We start from the raw sequence: 23,171 nt of genomic DNA, 5'->3' as shown, positions 1-23,171 counted from the left end.
GCCCTCGTGCTCGCGATTCCATCTGCAGAGCGCGGTTCCTCTGCGGTGGCAGCTCTGCCGAGCGGGGCCCCGCGCTGTGCCACTCAGCTCCCCCAGCACTGCCGTCCCTGCGGGCAGCGGGGTCCCCACCTCATGTCCCCAGCTGCAGCACAGGGCCCGGGGGGGCCGGCAGCGGCTCCCCGCAGGCACCCGCCCAGCCCCAGCCTCGCTTCCTGGTGGGGCCGTGCGTCACCCAGGCTGCAGCCCTGTGCCATGGGGACTGGTTTGTGGGGAGCTGGTATCCAGGAAGCGCCGAAACCCCCATCCGTGGCAGCCAGGAGCACGTGTGTCCCCCCCCCCGCCCTTCCCTCCGTGCGGTGGGGGGGCCGCTCTGCCCGCAGGGCCCAAACCGGTTCCTCCGGGGCTTATGTGCACGGCAGGGCGAGGGCGATGCCGGCAGCGCAGCCCTTTGTTTGGGCACCCTCAGGAACCCGGCAGCTCCTCCGTGGGCCCTGCAAGTCCAAAACCTGAAGCGGGGGACACAGCCCCCCCATGGGGACAGCCCCCCCAGGCAGCCCCTGAGGTGGGGTGCTCCCTGCACCACCCACAGCCAAGAGGTGATCTGAGAATCGCTGCTCACACCAGACCAACTGCTGACTGTCCGCAGGGCAGGAGCCGCCCAGGACCCCCTGCCCGGCTGCCGGGGGGGGGGACACGCACGCTGGGCTGATATCCCCCCCCCCCGAGCCGCTCAATGGGGCCTGTAGAGCAGGGCTGGGGCTGGCTCTGTCCCTCTCCGTCGCCAGAGCACCGAGGGGGGCCAGCACATGGCAGCGCAGTCATTTTGCAGCTCCTTGCAGCAGAGGAAAAGGGCTCCTGCGCACACTGTGCAGCCCGGGGGGGGCTCTCAGAGGTGCCGAAAGAGCTTTGGACAGACACGACATCCCCGATGGCTCTCTGGCTGCGCGCTCAGCGGGAGTGATCGTGTCATTCCAAAGCCGTCTCTCTCTGGGGGCTGGATCCTGCCCGAGCACCGCTCACCCCTGCCGGCACACGGCCTCCTGCCGCCCATCGACACCCAGGGGGACGGGGAGAGCCCCGCACGGGCTGGCTGTGGCACGAGGCTCATGCAGCGTCTCGGGACCCACACGCCCCAAAGCAGGTGGCCACGTCTCCACCATGGCCAGGAGCTGAAGGCCAGCACCACTCAGCACGCTGGCCCTGGTGGTTCGTCCCCAGGAAGCGAGCCGCTATCTTTAGCCATCAGGAGCAAGAGCCCACCGGAGAGCCCCCGGCATGCGGGGCTGAGCCACGAGGCTGGCCGTGAAGCCCCATCGCACCCCCCCTGCTCCCCGCACGGCCCCACACAGGGGTTAGAGCAGGGCGAGCGGCTCTGGCCAGGCGTGGGGACGGCGGGTGCGTGGCGGTGGCGGCTGAGGCAGAGGCGGGAGCGCGGGTAACGAAATCCCAGGGCAGCTGGGCGCAGCGGGGACAGCTGCTTTTGGGATTCCGTTGCCCGCGCCGGCGCCGTGGAAGGACGGGCACGGGGGCCACCACCCCGCACCCGGGTCAACCGAGCCGAGGGGGAGAAGGGCAACTTACCGCCGGGGTGGAGGAGCCGCGCGGGGGCCGCGGCCGGGCCGGTTGTGGCTGGGGGTGCCAGGAGAGGCCGGGGTTGTGTTGCTGCTCCCCCCCTCTCGCCGCGGGCCAAGTGCCAAGGGGAGGGCCACAAGGAAACGGCTCCGAACAAAGCCCCGGTGGGGCTGAAGCATCTGGTGCCACCAGAGCAGCCCTCAGCGGGGCCCGGAAACCCGAGCCGGCCCCGAGGGAGGGCACCCGCCTCAGCACCTGTGCCGGGGGTGCCGGAGACTGGCATAGCGCAGCCCCCCCCGCTGCCGCCAGCCCCGTGTCACCCAGCCCTGGCAAGGAGCCCCTCGGGCACCCGGGGAAATGAAACCGTCCCCTGCCGTGCGGGGAATCCCGACGGCTCCCCTACCCCTGTAGGAGGGTCCCGGTGGGCTGGCGGGAGCGGTTTCGTTACCGACACCGGGGATTCCCATTACACCTGTCCCTGGCTCCGGCCCCATGGCATGGGGAGGGGGCTGTGGCTGCCGTCCCAGCCCCCCGCCGCTGTGCCCCCAGCTCCCCGCCGAGCACAGCACGGAGAGAAGGGGAAACGGGAACTGGGGAGGCCACGGCAGCACGGCGGGGCTGGCGGGGGCTCCGCCGTGCCACGGGGCGACACCGGGGCTCCCCACCCCGCACCGGGGGCATCGCCCGCAGCCCCACGGGGCAGCAGGAGCCCGGTGGGCACGGCCAGCACCGCCCGGTCCCCGCTGCTCCGGGGCTGAGCGCCCCGCTCTCGGCGGGACAGCCGCGGGGACGGCCCCCACGTCCCCCCGCGGGGCTCCGCGCCCCCCGGTCCCCCCCCCCGAGCCCCCCGGTGCAGGGCGGACGAGCCCCTCGCCGCCTCCCCGGTGCGGCGCGGCGCTGCCCGCCGCCGCTCACCTCCGCCCGCCGGGCACCCGCAGCTCCGGTGACCTCCCCGGTGGCGCGGGGCCGGGGGGGACCCCCGGGCACGGCCGGGGCAGAGCGGGGAGCCCCGGAGGCAGCGCTCCGCCGCCGTGCCGCCCGCTTCCCCTTCCCGGCGCTGCCGGTTTCGGTTTTGCTCCGGAGCCGGGGCCAAAGCCCGCCCCGGGCGGACCCGGCGCCAGCGGAGCCGCCCGCCACCGGAGTCCCCGGCCTCAGCCCCGCTACGGGGCCACCGCCACGGGACCCCCCCCCCGTGTGTCCCCCCCAGGTGTCCCCCGGTGTGCCCCGGTGTCCCCGCCGCCCCGTGTCAGGGCAGCCCCGGCCCCTCCCCACGGGTGCCGTTGTCACGGGCTGGGGCTTGGGGGGGGGAGGGGGGCGAGAAGCGATGGTGAGGGGGGGCGAGCACCCCCCCACGGCCCCGAGCCCACGGGAGCGCCACGCGTGGGGACCGGGCGGGAGCGGGTGGGGGTGGGGGGGCACCGGGAGGGGCGGGGCCGCGCCTCGCATCCGGCGGCGACAAAATGGCGGCGGCGGCGGCGTTGCGGCGGCTGGGCCGGGAGGGAGCGGGGCTGGCGGCACGGTGCGGGCCGGGGGGGGTCCGGGTGTGTTTGGGGGGGGGGGGTCCTGGGGGGCTCGGTGGGGGTCTCCCCGCCGGTACTGAGGCGCCGCGGGTCCCCGCAGGGCGCCGTGCCGCGGTTACCGGCTGCTGCCGTCGGACGACGAGCTGTACCGGCGGACGCGGGTGACGGTGCTGCAGCCGGAGAACCCCGGCAGCGCCTTCATCGAGGGCTACAGCACCCGCGGCTTCACCATCAGCGGCAGCGTGGTGGTGGGGCCCTGCGCCGTGCTGCCCCGCGCCATCCTGCAGTGGAACGTGAGTGCGGGACGGGAAGGGGCCGGGACCGGGACCGGGACCGGGAATGGGAATGGGGCCGGTGTGGTGCCGGTGCCGGTACCGAGCCGCCCCGCTCAGGACCGCGCTGTCCCCGCAGGTCGGCTCCTACCAGGACATCTCCTTTCAGAGCCTGTCGCTGTTCCGGCTGCTGGAGCCCCCGATCGGTACGCGGGGCAACCAGCCCTCCTCCGGGCACCCTTAGGGGAAGGCGTCGGGGGCTCGGGTCCCTGCCAGCCCCCGTCTGCCCCCGCCGTGTTCCGTTGCAGAGATCTTGGTGCTGGGTACCGGGGACAGGGTGGAGCGGCTCCATCCCGCCGTGCAGAAGCAGATGCGGGCGTGCGGGATCGCCGTGGATGTGCAGGACACGGTGAGGGGGGACGTGGGGGCGTCCTGGGGGACAGGCGGGCCGGAGGGAGGGGGTCCTGCCTCAGGGGTCTGCCCTCGGCTGGGGGCAGCCCCCTCCGTGGACGGGGGCAGTGCGACCCCTTCATCCTCTTTCGTTTCCCAGCCGAACGCCTGTGCCACCTTCAACTTCCTAACGAATGAAGGGCGCTTCGTAGCTGCCGGGCTCATCCCCCCGCGGGGCACCTACACGGAGGTCTAGGTGCCGCCCGCCTCCGCCACGGACTGAGCCCCTCGCCTGCCGGGTGCGCAGGGGCTGCTGCACTCCCTCATCGCTGCTCCCGAGGGAGAAACGCTGCGGAAGGAACTGTCAGAGCCCGGCTGCCCAGCAGCGGCTCTCGGCGTGCAGGAGGGTGTTGGGAGAGGCCAGGGCTGCACAGCCCCCGGCACGCTGGGGGGGCTCCCCCAGGAGAATACACATAAAGTGGAAGTACAGCGCACTTGTCCGGTGGTTAACGCACAGCAGAGCTGCGATGAGCCGTTAGGCTACGCGTGCCTCTTGCCAGCAGCGCCGTTGGTGTGCGCACAGGCACACGGCGCTGCCCGGCAGTGTCCCCGACCTGCCCGAGGCTCTGCTGTGGGGTTCTGTACCTCCCGCAGCGGTGGGGTCCCTGGGGAGCCCCCGGCTGCTGTGGGTTACCCGTGGTGCTTGCTCTCCCTCTCCCTGCAGGCTTGAACAGCTCAAGCAGGGGATGCAGAGCAGGGTGCTGTTCCCCATGGGGGGGTGGTTGGGTCGAGGCTCAGCCTCCTGCCACCTCCACAGCCCCGCAGAGGGGATTCTGCTGTAGTCCCTGGCTTTCAGTCAGGCCGTGGCTTAGCTTTGCTCAACGAGCTGGCTGTGCTAATTAACGTTTGGCGCTGATATGATTAGTTTGTAATTCAAGGCTCTGCTTTTAGCAAGTGCAAATCTAATTTGATGTCGCTGTCCTATGGAGCTTTTTTTTTTCAGGCAGTGTTAGAGCCACAAAACACGGGTGGTAAACGAGCTCCTGTTAGCAAGGGTAATGTTTGCGTTTGGCTGGGTGGGGGGGTCAGACCTGCTACAGGTGTGAAATACCTTTGGCACCCGGTGCTGCAAGCTAACCTGGGCAGGCAGGAGCGGTTTGATGGGCAGTCATGCAGAAAAACAAACCTCCCCCCCATTTATGGGCCCACAAGCTGCTGTTTGGTTGTGAGCCTGTGTTCGAGTTCGTTGTCCACATGCCTGCCAGCAACCAGACACACGGCGTGCCTTTCCAGAGCCCTGATGCCAACAGGCTCCTGCGGCAGGACCGTGCCCCCAGCGCGGGGTTGGTACTGGGCTGGGTGGTGCAGAGGTGGGAGATGTTAGGGGACATTTGGGGGAGGACGTGATGGGGAGGAGAATGCCCAGCCTGGGAAAACACAGCTACGAGGGCCCCGTGTGTGCAGGCAGGTGTAGGGCTGCACATTTACACAAGCACCTACACGTTCATCACTGCACCAGCCCGAGTGGGGCCCGCAGCAGTTTGGCAGCTCCCAGCAGTGGTTAAAGGCCCCATGACAACCCCTTCTTTTCCTGCCCAGGGGCCACTCCTTTTCTGCTCTCAGCCAGGCTGGTTTGTTAACACCCTGAGCTGCATTAACTGTTCAGCCCCGTCAAGGGACTGTTCCAATTTTCCCCTCAGTGCCCCTTTTGGGGACATCAGCTCCCCTTAGTGGCTTGGAAGGATTCATGACTTCTCAGTGACAACCCAGCAAAGGCCCCTGGAGCTGTGACAGTACTTATTTTTTTAATACTTATTTTTTTAATACTTCTGAACTCAGAGCGCTTCTTGCCTTTTCACTCACACTGTTCCTCCACCCTTGAGGGTGCAGGATGGGAAGGACAGTGCCAGGGAAGGAGAATCTGCAAGGGCCATACAGAGGGGAGGGCTGGCTTGGGGTCTGGACACACACCAACTGCACATCTTTTCCTTTTTTATTGTAAAACACGGCCAACACGTGCAAGGCTCCAGGCACCAGCCCAGGAGCACTGTTCCTGGGTAGCTGGCGGAGCCTTGAAGGTGATGATGAAGCAGCCAACAGACACAGGGAGCGCCAGGCAGCCCACAAAAAGAATGGCACTTCTGCAGCACGAGCAGCTCCCGCGCGGGGTGGCACAGGGCTGAGTGGCACAATGACGGACACAAACGGGCCTCCTTCAGAAGAGGCGCTTCTCGTACCTGTGAGGACAGCAGCAAACCAGAGAGACCTTTTACTGACCTGAAAGGGCCTAAAGTGCAGCTAGGAACACAAGGTGCTGAGGGATGAGCACTTGCCCCAGGCAGAGGCACTTACGAATGGAGGCCATGAACCCCTCCTTCCACCTGGGCAGACGTCGTCCTCTTCTCAAACTTCAGCTCTCCCGAGTACATCATTGCTCTGAGGAGGAAGGACAGCCAGTCACATGCCAGCCAGAGTCCAGGGAAAAGAGGCTCTGACACGTTCCCCTGAAGCAGCTGGGACTAGGCAGGCACTGGTTCCTCCAGCTGGGGCCTGAAGGATCTTTGCTGTGCCCCCGAGAGCCAGGCAGAGTAAGGTACCACCACATTTCAGGCCCAGCCAGCAGAACGTGCCACGGGAGACCACGCTCCTGCAGCTCTGGAGCTGGCAAATGTGGCAGGCAGCGCCCACTGGAGACGAGGGCTACAGCAGTCAGAGTGCGGAACGCACTGCAGCGAGGGCACAGCCCACAGAGACCCCACCGGGCAGCACCGTGTCCCGACCAGGGACAAGGAAGCGAGGGGAAGCACTCACCGGACTTGGGTCAGGCTCTTGGCACCGATATCCTGGCAGGAATGCTGGATCCCAGCAATCAGGTACGGAATGAACTTGTGGATAGAGCCCTTATCCTGCACCGCGCCAGAGACCCCCTGGGCCACTTTGATTTTGTCTGTCTCGCTGCAGGGGAGCAAAATTGAGAAAGTCTGTGAAGCAGATAGGTCCCAGAAGCTTGCTCTGCTGCCCCAAAGCACCATCTCTCACCTGAAATACCGGTTCTGGCTGCCCAGGTTCTTGTCCATGGCATCCAGCGAGCCCATGCCACGGTATTTCTTCAGCCTAATCCCATCCGAGAAGAAGTACTCGCCTGGGGCCTCCGTGGTGGCAGCCAGGAGGGAGCCCATCATCACTAGTGCAAGGGATCACCAAGAGCAGCGTGTCAGCAGCAGGAAGGCCCCCAAACCCTCGGGGTGACGGGCACGGCTCCCCGACCTGTGCTGCACACCCGTGCCCACAGCCTCCCGCAGGTGTGGACTCTCGTGCCCAGTCCAGAGCCATGCACAGCCCCTGCTGGCACAGCGCGCACGAGCCGGGTGCTCACCTGTGGAGGCCCCGAGCGCGAGGGCCTTGGCTATGTGCCCCACTGTCTGGATGCCTCCGTCTGCAATCACGGGGACGCCGAACCTCCTGGCGTACTCGGACACCTTGTACACCGCCGTGGCCTGGGGGCGGCCGCACGCCAGCACTACAGGTGGGGAGAGAGCAGCAAAAGGGGTGAGGTGCCGTGCAGCAGCGCGTCCCCACCCCAGCAGGCCCTTCAGGCTTGCAGCGCACACATGCTCCAGCACTCAGGAACGCACAAATCCCCGGAGGCTCCTTCCCCAGGCCGCGGCGCAAGAGAAGCCGATGCCTGGGAGGTGCCTGCTGGGTCGTCCTCACGGCCCCCAGCTCCAAGGGCTGTGGTGACCTGGGCTCTGGGGTCTTTGGTCGAACACCTGGGGCGAGCCAGGACTCCCGGCTCCTCCCGAGCAGGCAGGGAGCTGGGGAAGGAAGCGGGGCAGCCTCCGAAAGCCCCTCTCCAGAGCACCCCTAGCCACATCCCGCCTCTCGCCCCTTCTCCTAGCAGTGCCAGCCCTTCGCTGTGTACCAGCAGCTGCCCGGTGCGCCCCTGGCATGGCAAGGCAGCTGGCTGGGAGAGAGCTGATATGTATATATACACATTTACACGTGTTTATATATATATATCTGCACGCACACACACAAACACACATGCAGCAGTGGAAAAGGAAACGGGCAGGATGATTAGATGGCGTACAGGAAATCATTTTTGTTCCTGCCCTGCGAGGCAATGAGGATTTGGTCGAGTTTAGCTGCCCCACGGGAGGGAGTTCATTAGCTCCGGATTTACCTGCTCTTCCCAGTCGCTAGCGGTTAGAGGCTTTCCACTGAGCATGGAAGGCTTGAGGGAAAACCAGCACAGGGCATGTCTTGTAACACGTTTGTCAGCTGCAGGCATGCAAGTATGCTGAGATAAGCTCCTCTCGTGGAGACTTCCCTTCCCCACAATTAACTGGAAGCCTTTTCTTCAGTCAGTTAGTCTGATACAGCAGATAAGATTACGGACGTGCAGGATTAGTACTTCAGAGTGCAAACTCCAGGTGTGGTTTAGCCTGCTGGCAGCAGCGCTGGCAGCGCACATCCCTGACACATTTGCCAAGGCCAAGAGGCTGCGATTGCTCCCTTCCCAGAGCTCAGCAGCAAGTGCTGAGAGAGGGAAGCCAGGCAGGGATCATGAAAGAAATGGTTTTAATCGAACAAAACTGCGTCAAGCTAGGTCTCAGCCAGCCAGGGAGTGTCTGCCAGGTACAAGATGAATGGCGTTAGGCTTAAAGAGATGGTCTCACTTGGTACCGCGCTGCTAAAGGCCACGTTGAGGCTGCAAAATGCTGCAAAGGAAGAGCTCTGTGGAGAGAAGGAAGTGATTCGGGAGGGTCTGAAGCCTGGGGTCTATGAGACTGCGCCATAGACGGAACCAGGAGACGGAGCCTGCGGAAACCTCACGACAGCAACCACTGAGACCAGCCCTTTAAGGAACTGCTTGGCTCGGGGCCCCTGGGAGCATCACGCTGCTCTGGCTGTCCCAGTGCCCAGTGCCACAGCTTCCAAGTGCAGGCTTCCAAAGCAGGGTTCAGAGCACGCACACACCAAGTAGTGGGGGTGAGGGTTTGTCTTTTTGAGCATATCTGCAAAGGGCGGCCCTACAAGATCAACCGCTGGAGAAAACCTTCCAGGATCTTCAACAGAAACCCCTTTCCCTTTGAGGTGCTCCAAAACAGGGAGGAAGGGCAAAAACCAAGGGTCACCTTCAGCGTCTGCTCAGGTAGCATCAGAGAAGTGCAGAGCAGACAGAGCTGCACCCTGTGCTGGGTGGGGGGAGCCCTTTCTCTCCCCCTAAGGATCAGGCGTCAGCGGGGAAAGATGTGGTTCTGGTACGCAGCTGCCGAGCTGGCCACGTGCAGTCAAGTCCCTTTGTAACCCCCAGGGGAGCCAGCTTCAAGTGGAGCTCAGCCAGTGCACAACTTCCCCACAACTGGGGCCAGATTTAGAGGAGGATCAAGGACTGCTTGGGGACTGCCTCCCGGTGCTGGACCAGCAAGTGCGTGCCCAGCTAGAGAGCCAGCAGATGCTGCCAGAAGGCTCCTGAACTGGACTTTGGAGTGGAGGGTGGACAGGCCTGAACGCCATCAGTTTTGACAGCTGGGACCCTGCTTTAGGAATTCAGAAAGGCTTCTCAGCTTCAATTTCAGATTCAAAACCAGTATCCAAAGCCACAAAACCCCAAGTGCATCTACAGCTAAATTATTCTCAAACAAGCAGTAGGGCCATGTGCAGCCAAATCAGGGTCCTGCTTCAAGACACGTAATTAGGGTTGGGAACAGGGCAAGTGACTTACTATAGGTGCCCGTGACAGTAGAAGGGCATTTGGGGCTGTGGGACTTTAGGTCTGGAGGGATCTTTGGAGCAGCTAAACAAAAACAAACACACACATTTTAGAGACAGAAGAACAGCAGCAGAACAAAGGACCCCAGCAGTGACCTGCGACTAGGCAGAGCATACGGTGTGGGACAGAGCTGACCTCGCAGACCCTTCCTAGCCCGAGCCAAGCCAGAGGCCAGTCCCAAGGCAGCCAGGCCCGGCTGTGCACAGCGCATGCTCGCCCTGCCCCAGCAGCCATCCAGAGAGGTAACCCGCTAACCCCGAGAACCAGAGCTCTTGCCCTAAAGAGGGCCAAAAACCTGGGGAGCTGTGGTTAAGAGTTTTGCAACCCCATCTGCTGTGGCGTGCCATGTTCTGGCTCTGCTCTGCTCCTTCCCCCAAGCCAGCACCCAGCCCTGCCTCCTGCGGCACCCTCTGGAGATGTTCACCGTGCTGCAGAGCAGAGCACGCCTCTGCCTCAGGGCCAGAGCAGGACACGTGCATCCTGGTTCTGCTCCTGCCGTGGAGGCATCGCTCTGATGCCGGCTGGGAGGCGGCCAAGGGCACCGCAGCCTCCCTGTAAAGGTCACCCGGGGCAGCCTGCCCTGGCTGGGAACCCCCCGCAGCCACTGCGCCCGCAGCAGGCAAAGCAAGAGCACAGTCTGGGTCCGGGGCTGCTCTAAGGCTCCACACTGCAGTCAGCGGAGCGCTAATGCAGCACCTTCACCCGTCGGCCACCCTCTTGCTGCCTCCTGTGGCAAAGACCAAGGTGCTCACAGGCCGCAGCACCTCACACTACCCTCTCTGCCCCTCACCTGCTGGGCTCAGAACACGAGGACTGAGCCTGTCCTCAGAGCAGCCTTTCTGCAGGCCCTGGGGACACCCTCTCCGCCTCTTAGCTAAGGGTGGCACTGCCTCTGCCCAGCACAAGCTCCAGCTAACCGCAGAGACGACGGCCAGAAACCCCATTCCAGCCTGGAAGTTGCAGAAAGGCATCAGGCCCAGCAGACGATACTCAAGCACCACGCACACTACTGCCGGAGGGAAGGGGAGCAGAGAGCCTGGTGCCTTAAACCCATCCCCACGGCTGCTTTTGGCAGCACCGGGGATCTGGCAGGTCCCTCTCGCCGCAGAGCCGCCCGCCGAGCCCACCCCACCCCGAGGCAGCGGCTCCTGCCGGGCAAAGCCGCGCGTGCCACACCTGCTCTACCCAGTGTGGGTCAGTACTGGGAAATGCCTTTGCTGCTGCTGCCACCCCAAAGGTTTGAGCCCAGTGATGTGTGTCCTGGACAAAGGGGCAGGAGCTGGCCTGCTGTCAGACGCTGCCGTCGCAGCGGGAGAAGTCTGTCCGGGCTGGGCTGCTTTTCAGCAGGGTACCTCTACAGAACGGATGTCTTCAGCCTACTGGGGAGACAGCCGATCCCTCTCACCTTCCTGCGTGATGCAGATGGAGCCACTGCCCATCCCGACTCTCAGGGCATCGACCCCTGCGTCAATGAGGTTCTTGGCCTGAGCAGCGGTCACAACTGTGGGGAGCAGAAACTGGTTTGAAGAGAGACAAACAGATCTGTGCACGACCCTGCTCTGCCCTGGTGCTTGCCCCCGGGGCTGCACACCCCCCCTACACCAGCTGCGCACCCGTGCCCAAGCCAGGGCTATCTGTCCCCTGCCACCACGCCTCTCTGCAAAAGCAGCAGTCGAGTTCTGTTCCAGCTGCCCCCATTACATGAGATGACAGCGGTCTGTCAGGCTACCTTATACCCAAAGGCTGAGGTAACTGAAGGCACCACCTGGTGCCAAACACCCTTTGGGCCACACCAGGCAGCGAGGGTAGAGCACAGGTCAACTGCAGCACCCGTAACATGCTAGCCTGGTAAAGACAAGCACTGCTGAACTCTGCAGTCAAGAGGCAGGGAACGTTTCCATTAGATCTCTGCAGATAGCAATATTCAGTAGTATTACCCAAAATTTAAAACTGGTGCGTAGAAGAGGCTAATGTGTAGGCTCTTAATTAGAGGCTACCAAGCACTGTAGCACACTGCGCTGCAGAACGAAGGTTTCAAAATATTTGCAGCAGTGGCAGCAGCAGGTACTGCCCTGTATCTGCAGAGCGGTCTTCCTCTGTTCCACAAGTGAGGTGACACCATTTTAAGTTCAGACGTTTATCAACAGGCTCATCTCATTCACGTCCCTGCAGCACCCTCTATGCCTAAGAAGCAAACATACTTTAGAAATGGGAAGTCTTCGACGCATGCCTACCATTTCCTCCAATAACTTGTAGGTTGGGGTACTTCTCCTTAATGTATTTAATCATGTTGATCTGGAAGATGGAGTTCCCCTGCGAGGAATCCTGCAACAGAAAGGAACCCAATTTCAATGACCATTTCTACAAAAAGGTTATAAATGCAGCTCTGGAAGAACCTCGGATCTTTACTCTGCTTTCTGGGATCTCTGCTGAGCTGGCTGAGCAGCCAAATATAACACCCCAAGTTGAGCACAGAACCAGAGGAGAAGCTGCTGTCCAGACAGCAACGTACCTCCCCATGTGAGGCAGTTTTATCATAAAGACTTCAGTAATATCCTTCACACTAAAATCCTGCGGCTTCCCCACTACCTACAGTAACAAGCAGCAGGTCTGGCTGCACGTAAGAACCAGCTGCTCTACCATCAGCCTCGTCTCAAACTGCAGGTGAAACAAAGGCAGGAGGAACGCATCCCTCCCTGCTGTGCAGCAGAAATACCAGCTGTCAACCACCTAGCGATCACGCCCTGCCAATCCTCAGCGACCCAGGCAACTGGCAGTGTCTGTTAAACATTTCCAGCTGCAACACTGCTCAGCCGTGCCCTCAGAGCAGGCAGACTTGCAAGCCAACGATCGATGAGAAAACAATGTGCAAATACCAGCGGTGACTGCCGTGCCTGAAAGCTTACAGGCCAGAGCGGAGACTGGCAGAGCAGCTCTGGGCTGATGACTCCAGCTCTGCGACCCTGAACACCAGGCAGTTAAGAGAATCAAACAACAACAAACGCTGAACAGTTGAAGGAAAACTGTAAGTCAAACACAGAAAGCTAGTTAGAAACGTCACAGAGGATGGCATCAACTGACAGCATTTCTCAGCCTTCCGAACTTTACCACATCCTATTCCCTTAAGGCCACATAAATTTCCAGGCAGGATAAATACGGGGACTCCAACCTGAATGAAACTGAGAGGTCAATAAACGGTCACGTTCCGACACTTCTCATTACAGGTCCTTTTGTAACTGCCCTGCTGCTGTCCCACTGTCAGAGGGATTCATTCTCACGGGATCCCCAGCCAACCCAGCCCCTGGGGCCAGCGCCGCTGCTGGCGGTGGCTCACCAGCACCACTGCGTCCACGCCAGCCTGCACCAGGAGGTCCAGCCGGTACTTGTCGTCTTCGTGGGTCCCGATAGCGGCGCCACACAGCAGCTGCTTCTTGGAGTCCTTCGAGGCCAGAGGGTAGTCCCGGTTCTTCTTGAGATCCGTGCGGGCAATTATGGCCACCAGCTCGTCGTCCTCATTAACAATTGGCAGCTTGCCTTGAAACAAACAGAACATCACCACGCATTAGCCCTGGAGCAGCGCGGCAGACCAGGAGCATCAGGCAGGCAGGAACTGGCGAGGAAATGGTGATTCAAAGAGGTGTGTTATCAAATCTGGCCTGTGACAGGCACCCCCTGCTCCTGCCCCCTGATAATAGGGTTAATGTAACCAACAGTAAGGCAAGCAACCATAACGTGCAAGCAGGCTGCTCTCAGATCACCTTCCCTCCTCCTTTCTCCCCCTCTGTGGCACCAGGGCATGGGGATACCCATTAGCAGGGTAATTAAAGCCATCAGCGTTATCAAAGCGCAGGTGCTGGGTTGACACGGTGACACCCACCAGGGAAGGGGACACATAATTGCATGGGGAGCACTGGCCTTGTAAAATCAAGCAGCTGCAAGCCCTGAGTGGGACTCGGGCCAGAACTGCTGCTGGATGGCAAAAGCTGCCAGTCCCAAGTGGCCAGGGATGGCTCCGCCATCTTCCGCTGCCTCTGAGGAGCGCGGGGCTCGCGTTCTTTTAGGCAGAGCCTGAGTCATGACTATTTTATCGTGTGCTCATTATTAAGAATTTGACCCGATCTGCCGAGGGTCCAGGTGACTGAAAAATCCGTGTAACTGAGAATAATCCGTGTAACCGAGAATTGTAGAAATTCTGTGCAGCCATGCTAAGTGCTAGACATTGTAGATAATGAGCTATGCTGATTGCTGACATTTTTATGCAATAACAACTTTCTAATTATAACCACAACCTTGTGGCCAGTCCTCGTTCTGCCAAGGATCCATAAATGAACCTGCCTGTCCTCACTAGCGGCGGGTGAGGGTGCCAGCAGCCCTGGCTCAGCAAACAGACCGAGGAGTGGGCACGGCTGGAAAACGACTCAGTATTTTCACACTTACTGCAGGAAAAGTGCACCTTTTTAATAATTGAATCCACGACGCTCTGCTGAAGTCAAACTACCAGACCCAAACAGAGCTGAAGCGGGTGCCAGAACTGAAGACGTGTGGCCGGACAGCCAGGCACTTTTCAGTCCCCGGGCTGCCAAGAATCCCCCAACTTCAAACAGCTTTGCGATGAACGCACGTGAACTCTGTACCCTGGCAGAGGGCTGCGGGCACTCTCTCCCCGCTCTCCTTCCTCGTGCTGGCACGCAGCCCCTCCGTGTTCCACCCCCTCAGGGACACATGCCCCCTCTCTCCCACTGCTGCTCCCAGCTCCCGAAGCTCTCCGTTGCGTCACAGACGCTCGCAGGTACCTTTTTTACTTCTTTGCAGAATTTCATTTGCTTCTTTCAACATGACGCCAGCTGGGGCCACAACAAGATCCTCCCGCTTTGTCATAATCTAGTGGGAGGGAGAAGATCAAGTCACACGAACTCCCGCGCACGGATCTGAAAATACCAAACCCCTTTGCCCACGTGAAATGCTCCACAGACAAAGGAGCCCACAGCACAGCAACACGCCTCCAGAACCGCACGGGAACAGCCTCCAACGCTCTGTCCCCGTGCAAGCGGTGGCCAGATGGGATCTGTCACGCTCAGCCCCCAAACCCATCGGTGCAGTGAAGCCGGGAGATGGCAGGGGGCCTCAGCAAGCCGAGGGAGAGCACTGCCAAGCGAGGGACGACTCTCGGACGACCCTTGCTTGGGATGTCACCCAAACAGCCTCCCTTTTAATAGAGCACAAGGCATTTAAGGGCTGGAGACGCTTCCAGAGCCCCCTGCTGTGCCGGCAGAAACGCTGCCCCCGGCCCTGTGTTCACAGCAGCCCCGGGCTCCGGCAGGACTCTGCTCAGAATAACCCGCTGCTGCTGGGAAGGTCACTGGGGCAAAGGAGTCGCTTGAATCCAAACAAACACGCTCACCCACGTTCGCCCTGACAAACAAGCACCAAAACACAGCAGAAAGGCAAAGGGCAACGGCCGCAGCTGGAACACAGGGATATCTGACACGAGATATGGAAAATAGCCTTCACCGTGACATCGAACGTCAGTAGGGTGGCCCACAGAAGCAGTCCTAGCTCCTGGCTCCATCCTTGGAGACAGCCCAGACAGCCCCAGGCAACCTGCTCCAGCTGAAGGCGCCTCAGGCAGAGGGGCTGAGGAGGGACCGCGCGGCCCCTTCCCACCCACGGCGTTCTGCGATCACAAAACTCACATTTCCATAAAAAGTTACCCAAGAAGGCCAGGCAAAGCTAAAACGGCAGACTGTTTGAACCTCAAGGAAGGTGAGTTAGTCACACGTAACAGAGAAAAGAGGGGACGTTTTAGTTATTTATACCCCAAGAACAGACATTTTGTATCAGGGAAGATGTTCGCCCTGCCTGCATCCACCCAAAATCCTGCCCCTGACAAAACCCACATCTCAGGAAAAGCATGGAAAAAAAAAAAGTCACAGAAATACCCAGTTGTGCTCCCTATGTCTGTGGGATCTTCCTGAGCTACAGGAGAGCTGCGTGTTTAACTGGATGGCAATGCACGGGTTGGCAAGACCACTGCTGGACTGCGGGTGGGGAAAGGTCTAGGAGACATTCATCCACTCAGCCTCGTCTGGTGACAGAGGCAAACATCTAACCCTAACAGCAAGCTTCCAGCTCCACGATGCTGAATGACACTCGGGAAGGATGAGAGGAGGTTCTCATGCAGCTCTGCTGAATGGGTCAGCATCGCTTCAAAGGGCCACGTGCGCTTTTAGAACCTGCTGCAGCTGTAGGACTTCTGTTAGGGGTATTTATAGGAGATTTCAAACCAAACAAGGATGAGCATGTGATACCAGGTTTGGTCAGCAAGAGCTAAAAATAGCCATGAGTCAAGAGCAGCAGCCGGCCCCGAGGCACCGCTGGTGTAACCCGACAGCACCGCAGGTGTACGGTTACGCAGCTCGAGTAACAGGAGTACCAGTGCTAACGGGAATCAACACCGCACCGCAGGGCGTGCTCCTGCGAGAGCAGAGTTTGAGAGGGCAGCATTATGAAAGGAAAGCCATCAATCTTCAAGTCCAGGGGGTTATTTTAAAAAGCATGTATGAGGCATGAAGGAAAAGGCGATCCAGAAAAGGAGGAGCAGCGCGTGGGGGCTTGCTGGGCACAGCACAGCTGCCGCAGCCCCGGCCCACACCAGACACTACGCGGGACAGCAGCAGCAACACCGGGAACTTGTAAACCAAGGGGCAGCACCAGCTGTGGAGAGGATGGCTCCCACAGCACTGAGATAACCCCGCAGGAGGAGCTGCACAAACACTAACTGCGCAGCCACTCATCCCTGCGCTGCAGGAGTCACAGAGGGAATGTAAACAAAGGAGATGCTCTCCCTTGGAAGCACGGATCAGCCCGGCAGAGCTAACACGGAGCCTGCTACCTCCAGCTGGCACAGCCTCCTCACGGCCACGCACCGGCCCTTCTCCTCACCACAAGCCGCACTGCTTCCTACCGTAACGCTCATCCGACAGGCGCTCACCTCGCCGAGAGGCAGGTCGTGCTCCGACTCCTTCAGGAAGTCGATATCTCGAGATGAGATGATGCCAACCAGCTTGCCCCCCATCTTCCCGTTGTCCGTGATGGGAATCCCACAGAATCCGTGACGAGCTTTTGCTTCGAACACGTCTCGCACTCTGTCGTTGGGGCTCAGCACCACGGGGTCTGTGATGAATCCTTGCTCGTATTTCTAAAAAAAAAAAAAAAAAGAGATTGAGCAGTGCCGCTGGGCTGAGCAGAAGTTGGATACGCACCTGGTGGGTCACGGAGGTCTGCAACCACCCCACCAACAGGACGAGCCACTAAACAGCACCAAGGCTCACTCAAGAAGCATTAGATTCCCAGGAGTTCCCAGAATAACCTCCTTGATGAAATTAAGGGGAATATTCCCACTCAGTCCTCAAAACCCACGCTGGGCATGGGATAACGCGCAGCACAAGCAAGAGCTTTGTGCAGACAACCACGCTGGCACCCCCCCCTCGTGAAACACGGGGCCCCACACACCTAACGGCCTCCCCTTGTGGTTGTGGCTCCTCCAGCGGGCCCGCGCCCCCTGCCCACCCGCGGGGAGCTCCCCGTGCCCACTCACCTTCACCTTCCGCACTTCGTTGGCCTGGAACTCGGGGGTGCAGTTGTGGTGGATGAACCCGATTCCCCCGGTGAGCTGGGGGGACACGGAGGTGGCCGTGAGCGGCTGGCGGGCGGGGGGGGGGGGGCACAAGCCCTCCCCCTGAGGGAACCCCAGCAGGGAGCCGGGGACGAGGGCAGGATCCGTCCCTTGGGGGGGGAGGGGGGGACGGCAGGGATAAAACCCTGAGGGGCCCGATGGGGCCGGGCCTCGCTGGGAGCACACGCGGGCAGGGCCGCCACGCGGTGCCCCGGGACACCACTCACCGCCATGGCGATGGCCATGCCCGCCTCGGTGACCGTGTCCATGGGCGAGGAGACGAGCGGGGTCTTGAGGGTGATCCGCTTGGTCAGCGCCGAGGTCAGGTCCTGCGGGGGGGGGGGGGGGGGAGGACGGGACACAGCGGCTGAGCGGCGGGGACCCCAAAACGGAACCCACCCCCCCAAAGCCCCGTCCCCTCCGAGCCCGCACTCACCACCTGGTCCGCCGTGAAGTCGATGTAGCCGGGCAGGATGAGGAAATCGCTGCGGTAACGGGAGCAGGAGAGGCCTCAGCACCCCGCAGGGCCCCCGGTACCACCACCCCCCCCCCCGCCAAACCGGGACCCCCCAACCCGCCGCCCCCCGTCCCGTCCCCGTCCCCGTCCCCGTCCCCGTCCCCGTCCCCGTCCCGTCCCCACTTGTAGGTGAGCCCATCGCCGCAGCTGAAGAGCTGCTGCGCCGTCAGCCCGTCGTCGGGCACGTAGCCGGTGCCGCCGCTGATGAGGTAGTCCGCCATGCCGCCCCGCGCCGCGCCGCCCCGCTCCGCTCCGCCCCGACGGCGGCCGCGAGGGCCCAGGCGGCACCGCCCCGGTCCGCCCCGGCCCGGCCTCCCCCCGCCCCGCCGCCATGGCGGGGCCCCGGGGCTGAGGGAGAGCGGGGAGGGCTGAGGGGATGGTGAAGGGATGGGAGCACCGGGGACAGGCGGAGAGAACCGGGGCTGGTCAGTCAGGGGAAGAGGGGACCGAGGGGGGGGACGTCGAGAGGACGCAGCCGGTCTCTTTTTGGGGTCCCCGGCCACGGGGCGAGGCAGCGGGCACAAGCTGAAGCGCTGAAAACTCCGCCTCGGTGCGAGGGGTACTTCGTTGCTGTGAGGTGGCAGAGCACTGGGACAGGCTGCCCAGGGACGTGGTGCAGTCTCCTGCTCTGGAGATAGCCAAAACCCGCCTGGAAATATCTTCAGAGGTCCCTGCCAACCTCGGCCAGCCTGTGATTGTGTTACCCCAAACTGTGCCAGCCTCATGTGTGCCTCCTTCCCCAAAGCCACAGCACCAGGCCACACGGACCAGCGCTCCCCTGGCAGGGTCTCGGTGCATCCACGCATCGCCCCCCTGCCCGTGCCACCGAGCAGGGCCTTCAGGGAGCAACAACAGCACCGTGCCCCCAGGAGAGGAAGGAGCATAAAGAGTCCCACCATGGAGGGGAGCTGCAGAAAGCAGTGATCCTGGTTCCAGTGTGAGGCGTTCCCCCTCCTGGCAGACCCATCAGGGCATCAGGAAAACTTCACGTGCTATGTGCTTACAGAAACACCTCCTCCCCAGAGGTCTTGATACACCCGGTCTGACCTCAGAGCACCAGGGAGTGATCGGCCCCTTCTCCCCCTGCTCTGCTACGGCAGTCTCTCCAAGGCAATCAAGAATGTAAACCGAAGATGTTCAGGAAGCTAAAGAATGGTGCTCCTGTACCTCCGCCCGTTCTTACTGCAGTAGGTTAAATCCTTGTCCAAAGATCAGCAAGTAGCCTTAAGAACATGTTAGTCGTGTTGCCCACCTACAGGGTACAGAACACACAGGGCTGCTCAGGTCTCCTGTGGAACTCAAACAAACAGCGCTCGTATGCCGTAAGGTTAGGCGGTCAGGTTCGATCCTGTAGTTCAGATTAACGTGTTTTGGTCAGTTGTCTGAAACACAATGCAGAGTTTAGAGAGCAACCAGCTAGATAAGCTTTGGTAGATGCTAACATTTATATTTACCCAGGGTGGGGGAACCACACAAGCGAGATGCTTCGGACCATAGCAGGAGTCTCAGGCAGTTCATGTGGTCTCAACAGCAGTAATCCGTACAGAGTAGAGGCTGCAGCTTCTACAAGTTACAGATGTTTCTGGTCAGACTGCGGCTTTGTTTCCAGCAGGAAAAGAAGGTGCATGTCTAAGCGCAGGGATGCTCCCTTTGCTACGAGGAAGGAGCAGCATGGGTTCTGATGGCCCTCACACACTTAGGAATCAGTGATGCTTCAAAGCTTAAACCCAGAGACTAGTAGGGATCTCGTTACTATTACTGTGAACACCAACATCAATGCAATCTCCTTCCTACAGCCACACGTTAACAATGCCTGCCATTAGGCTATGCCCGGAACTGAGAGCGTTTCACTTCTGGTTCCCTGACAGTCTCCTAAAAAAGATTGCACCTCACCCTGGTTTTAGGCAATCCCTGGGTCAATTCTCAGCTAAGAGTTTTCATCTGTCCAGCCACCCCTTTCCCAGCGTTTGGGGTTTGCTAGGGCCGTGGAGCTAGAAGAAACGCACTGTCCTTCGTAGCAAACAACGTGCCTAGGCTCACACCCCTCGCCACAGGAACCAGCAAGGACACCTAGAGGCTCGTTCAGGAGGCCAAGCTCAGAGACGCCGCCTTCCAAAGGAGAGCTCTGCCTGCCGAGGACGCGCACTTAGGTCAGCGTTACCTGTTACGGGATCAGAAGTGGAGGCACTGTGCCAGACCAAGATCAGTTTAACTAGCCTATAAACCCTTTATTTTAAATATGGACAGTGCTATCAAGGTTTCTTAACCCTACCTAGGAGTCTCACACTGAACTCAGCTGCGATGCTAGCACACGGGCACGGCAGTAAATAGGCAAGTTAGCTTCTGTTCCAACGGAAACACCAGGCAAAGTTTAATGGTTCTCAAACAGACTACAACAAAGGCTGCAGGGAAAAACATTTTATTTCCAAGCAGATTACAAAGAGCAGAGAATATAAGAGTAAAATTAAATTAAAAAAATAGTTGAGTGCATCTCTTTAAAATGATTTGTAGTGTGAGTTACTCACGGGGCAAAGCTACTGGAGAGTTTTGAAGGTCACTTTGCAGGATGCCAATCACATGTGCTGTTTAGATCAGGGTCAACACGGGAGGGACAGACAAGACGTATTTTGCATATAGGCTGCACACTCATTATCAAGCGAGGCTCTGGGCTGCAACTGGACCCTGCCTTTCTGAGACATCCCCTCCACCTTGGTCTCTCCTGCAGTTCCCTCGAGTTCTAGACACAGTTTATTGCTGCTGTAAGTGGGTTCGATCTGCCTCCCCATCCTGATGAGCTCAAATAAGAGCAGAGAAGCAGGCAAACTGCTGCTATGCACAGGGTTGTAGAGGGAAAGTGATTGCGGCGCTGAGAGCTGAGCTTCAGCCGCTCAAGGGAAGGGAACCGACAGGTAGAGGACACAGCAACTGCTGCAGAAACTTGGGGCAGCATGTCAGTGAGACTTCTGGAAGAAGATTTGAGATGCTTCTTAAGGTAGGAAGATGCTCGGGTTAGCACTGCCAGCAGTTGAGAAGGGCTTTTTCATATGCATTGGCACCAGTGAGACGGAACAGGCTGAAATGACAGAGTAAGGTACGTTCCCTGTAGTATTTGAGAGGAGCAGCTCCAGCAAGAAGATGGGGAGAAAAGTCCCGTATAAGGGTGGAAGACGGTTTACATCCCGCTTTAACAGTGATTTAAGAGCCCAAACACTAATTGCAAGTAAGTCACTATTAAAATTGGATAAGAACGCAGTTTGGTTAGACTGTGCAGAGCCAGTTAGTGTCTAGCAGCACTCAGATCAGCAAGAAGATGAGCAACGACAGTATTACGAAGGCCTCCACCCCACGTATGCTCAGAGGGCTCATTTCTACCACTTCTGGAGCTGTTCTTATCACTGTGTAGGAGGCCTGAAGATAGCCTAATTCATTCAGAGTACACCAAAGCAGTTGGTAGCCCTGACGCAGTCGAGAACAAGACTCTTAATTCCTGCCCTAGGAGCAACAGCGCAGAAGAGGATTCTTATTTCGGGATCACAATAAGTCTTTTTCACAATAAGTCTTTTAAGGCAAGATCTACTTCAGACCTTGTCTCCTACCTGAAACCCAGGAGATCTCTGGGGGTAAAGCAGCCAACAAACGTCCTGCTAAGCTACACCTAGACTGTTCCCTTCACTCACCGCTCTAGGCAGGAGCGGAGAACCACTCTGGTCTGCTGCTTCAGCCATTACCACATAAAGAAAACGCTTCAACTCTTGAAAGTGAATGAAAATCTAATGGTGCCATAGACAAGTGTGTAGAGGGCTACAAGTTTCTGTAAGAAAGCAATGCTATTAGCGTCAAGAGAGAGGACAATACATGAGTAATGTCAGAGTGTGAGGTGCTTTACAATAGTCAGTCATACTCTGCTTTCTACAGCTCCTTTCATACCACAGAGACAAGATGGGCATAGTTCGAAACCAACAATGCAGGGTCTTCTCGCTTGACTTTTTCAGCTTTAGTTATTTAAAGATTGACATATTTTCAGCCTGTCTCATACAAGGCAGAGGGCACGGAGGGTTCTCATTTAATATATACACGCATACAAGAGCTAGCAGTTTGGCACTCTCAGAGCCTAGGTGGAATGCCCTTTAAGCAGCATTCAAACAAGCTGGTTATAGGAAAGTGTTAAAAAGCTATTTTACACGTTTGACTGGGAACACTTCCCAGAACTTGGATAGCAACCCCAAGCCACAGCACTCGTCTGTGCTACTCTGTGCACATCTTCCTATGAGCCCCTAAAAGGGAGCAGATCCTGTTCTTCACTATCAAAGAACATAGTATTTATACCCTAGAAATACTGTACCTTTTAAACTAGCTCCAGAGAGCCAGACTAGAAGCCAGGCCCAGAAAAATAATCCTTAAATCACAGTATATCGATTGTCTCTAAAAATAGGGAATGAAATTAACACAGTGGACATTCTGATGAGACGGTACACAACAGTACAGCAGTCCACTTCCAAGTCAGCAAGCTCATCTCCTATGTAGGTCTGAACAACAAGAAAGTAATGGAAACAATTCAGTCTATCAGAACAAAACCAATCATTAGGAGATCTCCACGGCTACGTGCCAAGTTCCTCCACTCCTAAGCAGTATAGTCCGAGACCACGGAGAACTTGTCTCCTGCTAGGATTTTAGATCATCCTGCTATTAAGGGCAGTAAGGAGAGTGCATCAGCTGGAATTTTTCAAGGTAACATGGAATTCTGTTTCTCGTGAAAGTTCAGCTGAAATATCTGTTCAACCCTAACCTGAAACTGCCCTAATATTCCATCGAGTTATTCCAGCTTCTGGCAATTTTTCAAATAAGAAGCAACTCCCAAAGCCGCCTAACGAAGCGACTTGTACACTTAGTACCTGGCAGCTGAATGCATTTCTGATGGAGACAAAGCAGCAGGCTCACACAGAAGTGCAGGCATGCTGGAGCTAGCTTCACATGCAGTACTGCAGAGCACACACTGGGACCTGAGCACAGGTGGTCAGTCTGCAGTTTCTCTCAAATCATTGATCAAATATTTAAGTTAGGGCCACAGACAGACACTTCAGTCGCTAAGGTACGGTGAAAGGATCATAGGCTTCCGACAGCTGAAGTGGCACTAGCAACCCTGACAGTCACCCTACCAGGAGGCAGCAGCTGACTCCCGATGGCCGAATTTAGCTGAAGGTGAGTTTCCAGCATGACACACCGCGCAGGTGCCATCTTCCCAACGAACCCACTGGGACCTGGGCACCAACCCAATGCTGTTTTCCCTTTGCATAACTCTGAGGTGGGAAACTAAGCTACAAGTCTAGAGTGCAGGTACCAGTCAGTAACAGTGAGCTGCTACTTCACCTCTCTGCACCTATTTAAGCACAGAGTCCTACACAGGGAACAAACTAATCATACTCGCGACCAACTCAAGCACATCTGCTTT

General features: G+C 58.9%; 2 protein-coding genes across 3 annotated transcripts; one reads left to right on the top strand and one right to left on the bottom strand.

Annotated features, from left to right (window-relative positions):
• The first annotated feature begins 3,012 nt into the window (after positions 1 to 3,012).
• Positions 3,013 to 4,243, top strand: NDUFAF3 (NADH:ubiquinone oxidoreductase complex assembly factor 3). The gene is made up of 5 exons (XM_040568291.1): positions 3,013 to 3,091; positions 3,193 to 3,385; positions 3,504 to 3,570; positions 3,673 to 3,773; positions 3,915 to 4,243. Exons 1-5 carry the CDS (start codon positions 3,033 to 3,035, stop codon positions 4,008 to 4,010), a joined length of 516 nt encoding a protein of 171 aa, XP_040424225.1. The 5' UTR covers positions 3,013 to 3,032; the 3' UTR covers positions 4,011 to 4,243.
• Positions 4,244 to 5,729: 1,486 nt separating this feature from the next.
• Positions 5,730 to 18,005, bottom strand: IMPDH2 (inosine monophosphate dehydrogenase 2). Of its 2 annotated transcripts, XM_040568281.1 has the most exons (15): positions 17,846 to 18,003; positions 17,642 to 17,690; positions 17,433 to 17,534; positions 17,128 to 17,202; positions 16,522 to 16,728; positions 14,324 to 14,411; positions 12,865 to 13,064; positions 11,765 to 11,855; positions 10,936 to 11,031; positions 9,483 to 9,554; positions 7,131 to 7,274; positions 6,794 to 6,938; positions 6,566 to 6,709; positions 6,107 to 6,190; positions 5,730 to 5,991 (listed from the first exon to the last, which is right to left on the bottom strand). In XM_040568281.1, the coding sequence occupies exons 1-15, from the start codon at positions 17,941 to 17,943 to the stop codon at positions 5,970 to 5,972; spliced, it is 1,617 nt and encodes a 538-aa protein (XP_040424215.1). In that variant the 5' UTR covers positions 17,944 to 18,003; the 3' UTR covers positions 5,730 to 5,969. The 2 variants fall into 2 exon arrangements, with proteins under 2 accessions (XP_040424215.1, XP_040424216.1); XM_040568282.1 differs by lacking the exon at positions 9,483 to 9,554 and having other exon boundaries at positions 17,846 to 18,005.
• Positions 18,006 to 23,171: the final 5,166 nt, after the last annotated feature.

The sequence above is a fragment of the Cygnus olor genome, chromosome 10 (assembly GCF_009769625.2).
Source record: "Cygnus olor isolate bCygOlo1 chromosome 10, bCygOlo1.pri.v2, whole genome shotgun sequence".
Taxonomy (NCBI): Eukaryota; Metazoa; Chordata; class Aves; order Anseriformes; family Anatidae; genus Cygnus; species Cygnus olor.
The sequence above is the reverse complement of the archived record's forward strand: the minus strand, read 5'-3'. Positions and strand labels throughout refer to the sequence as shown.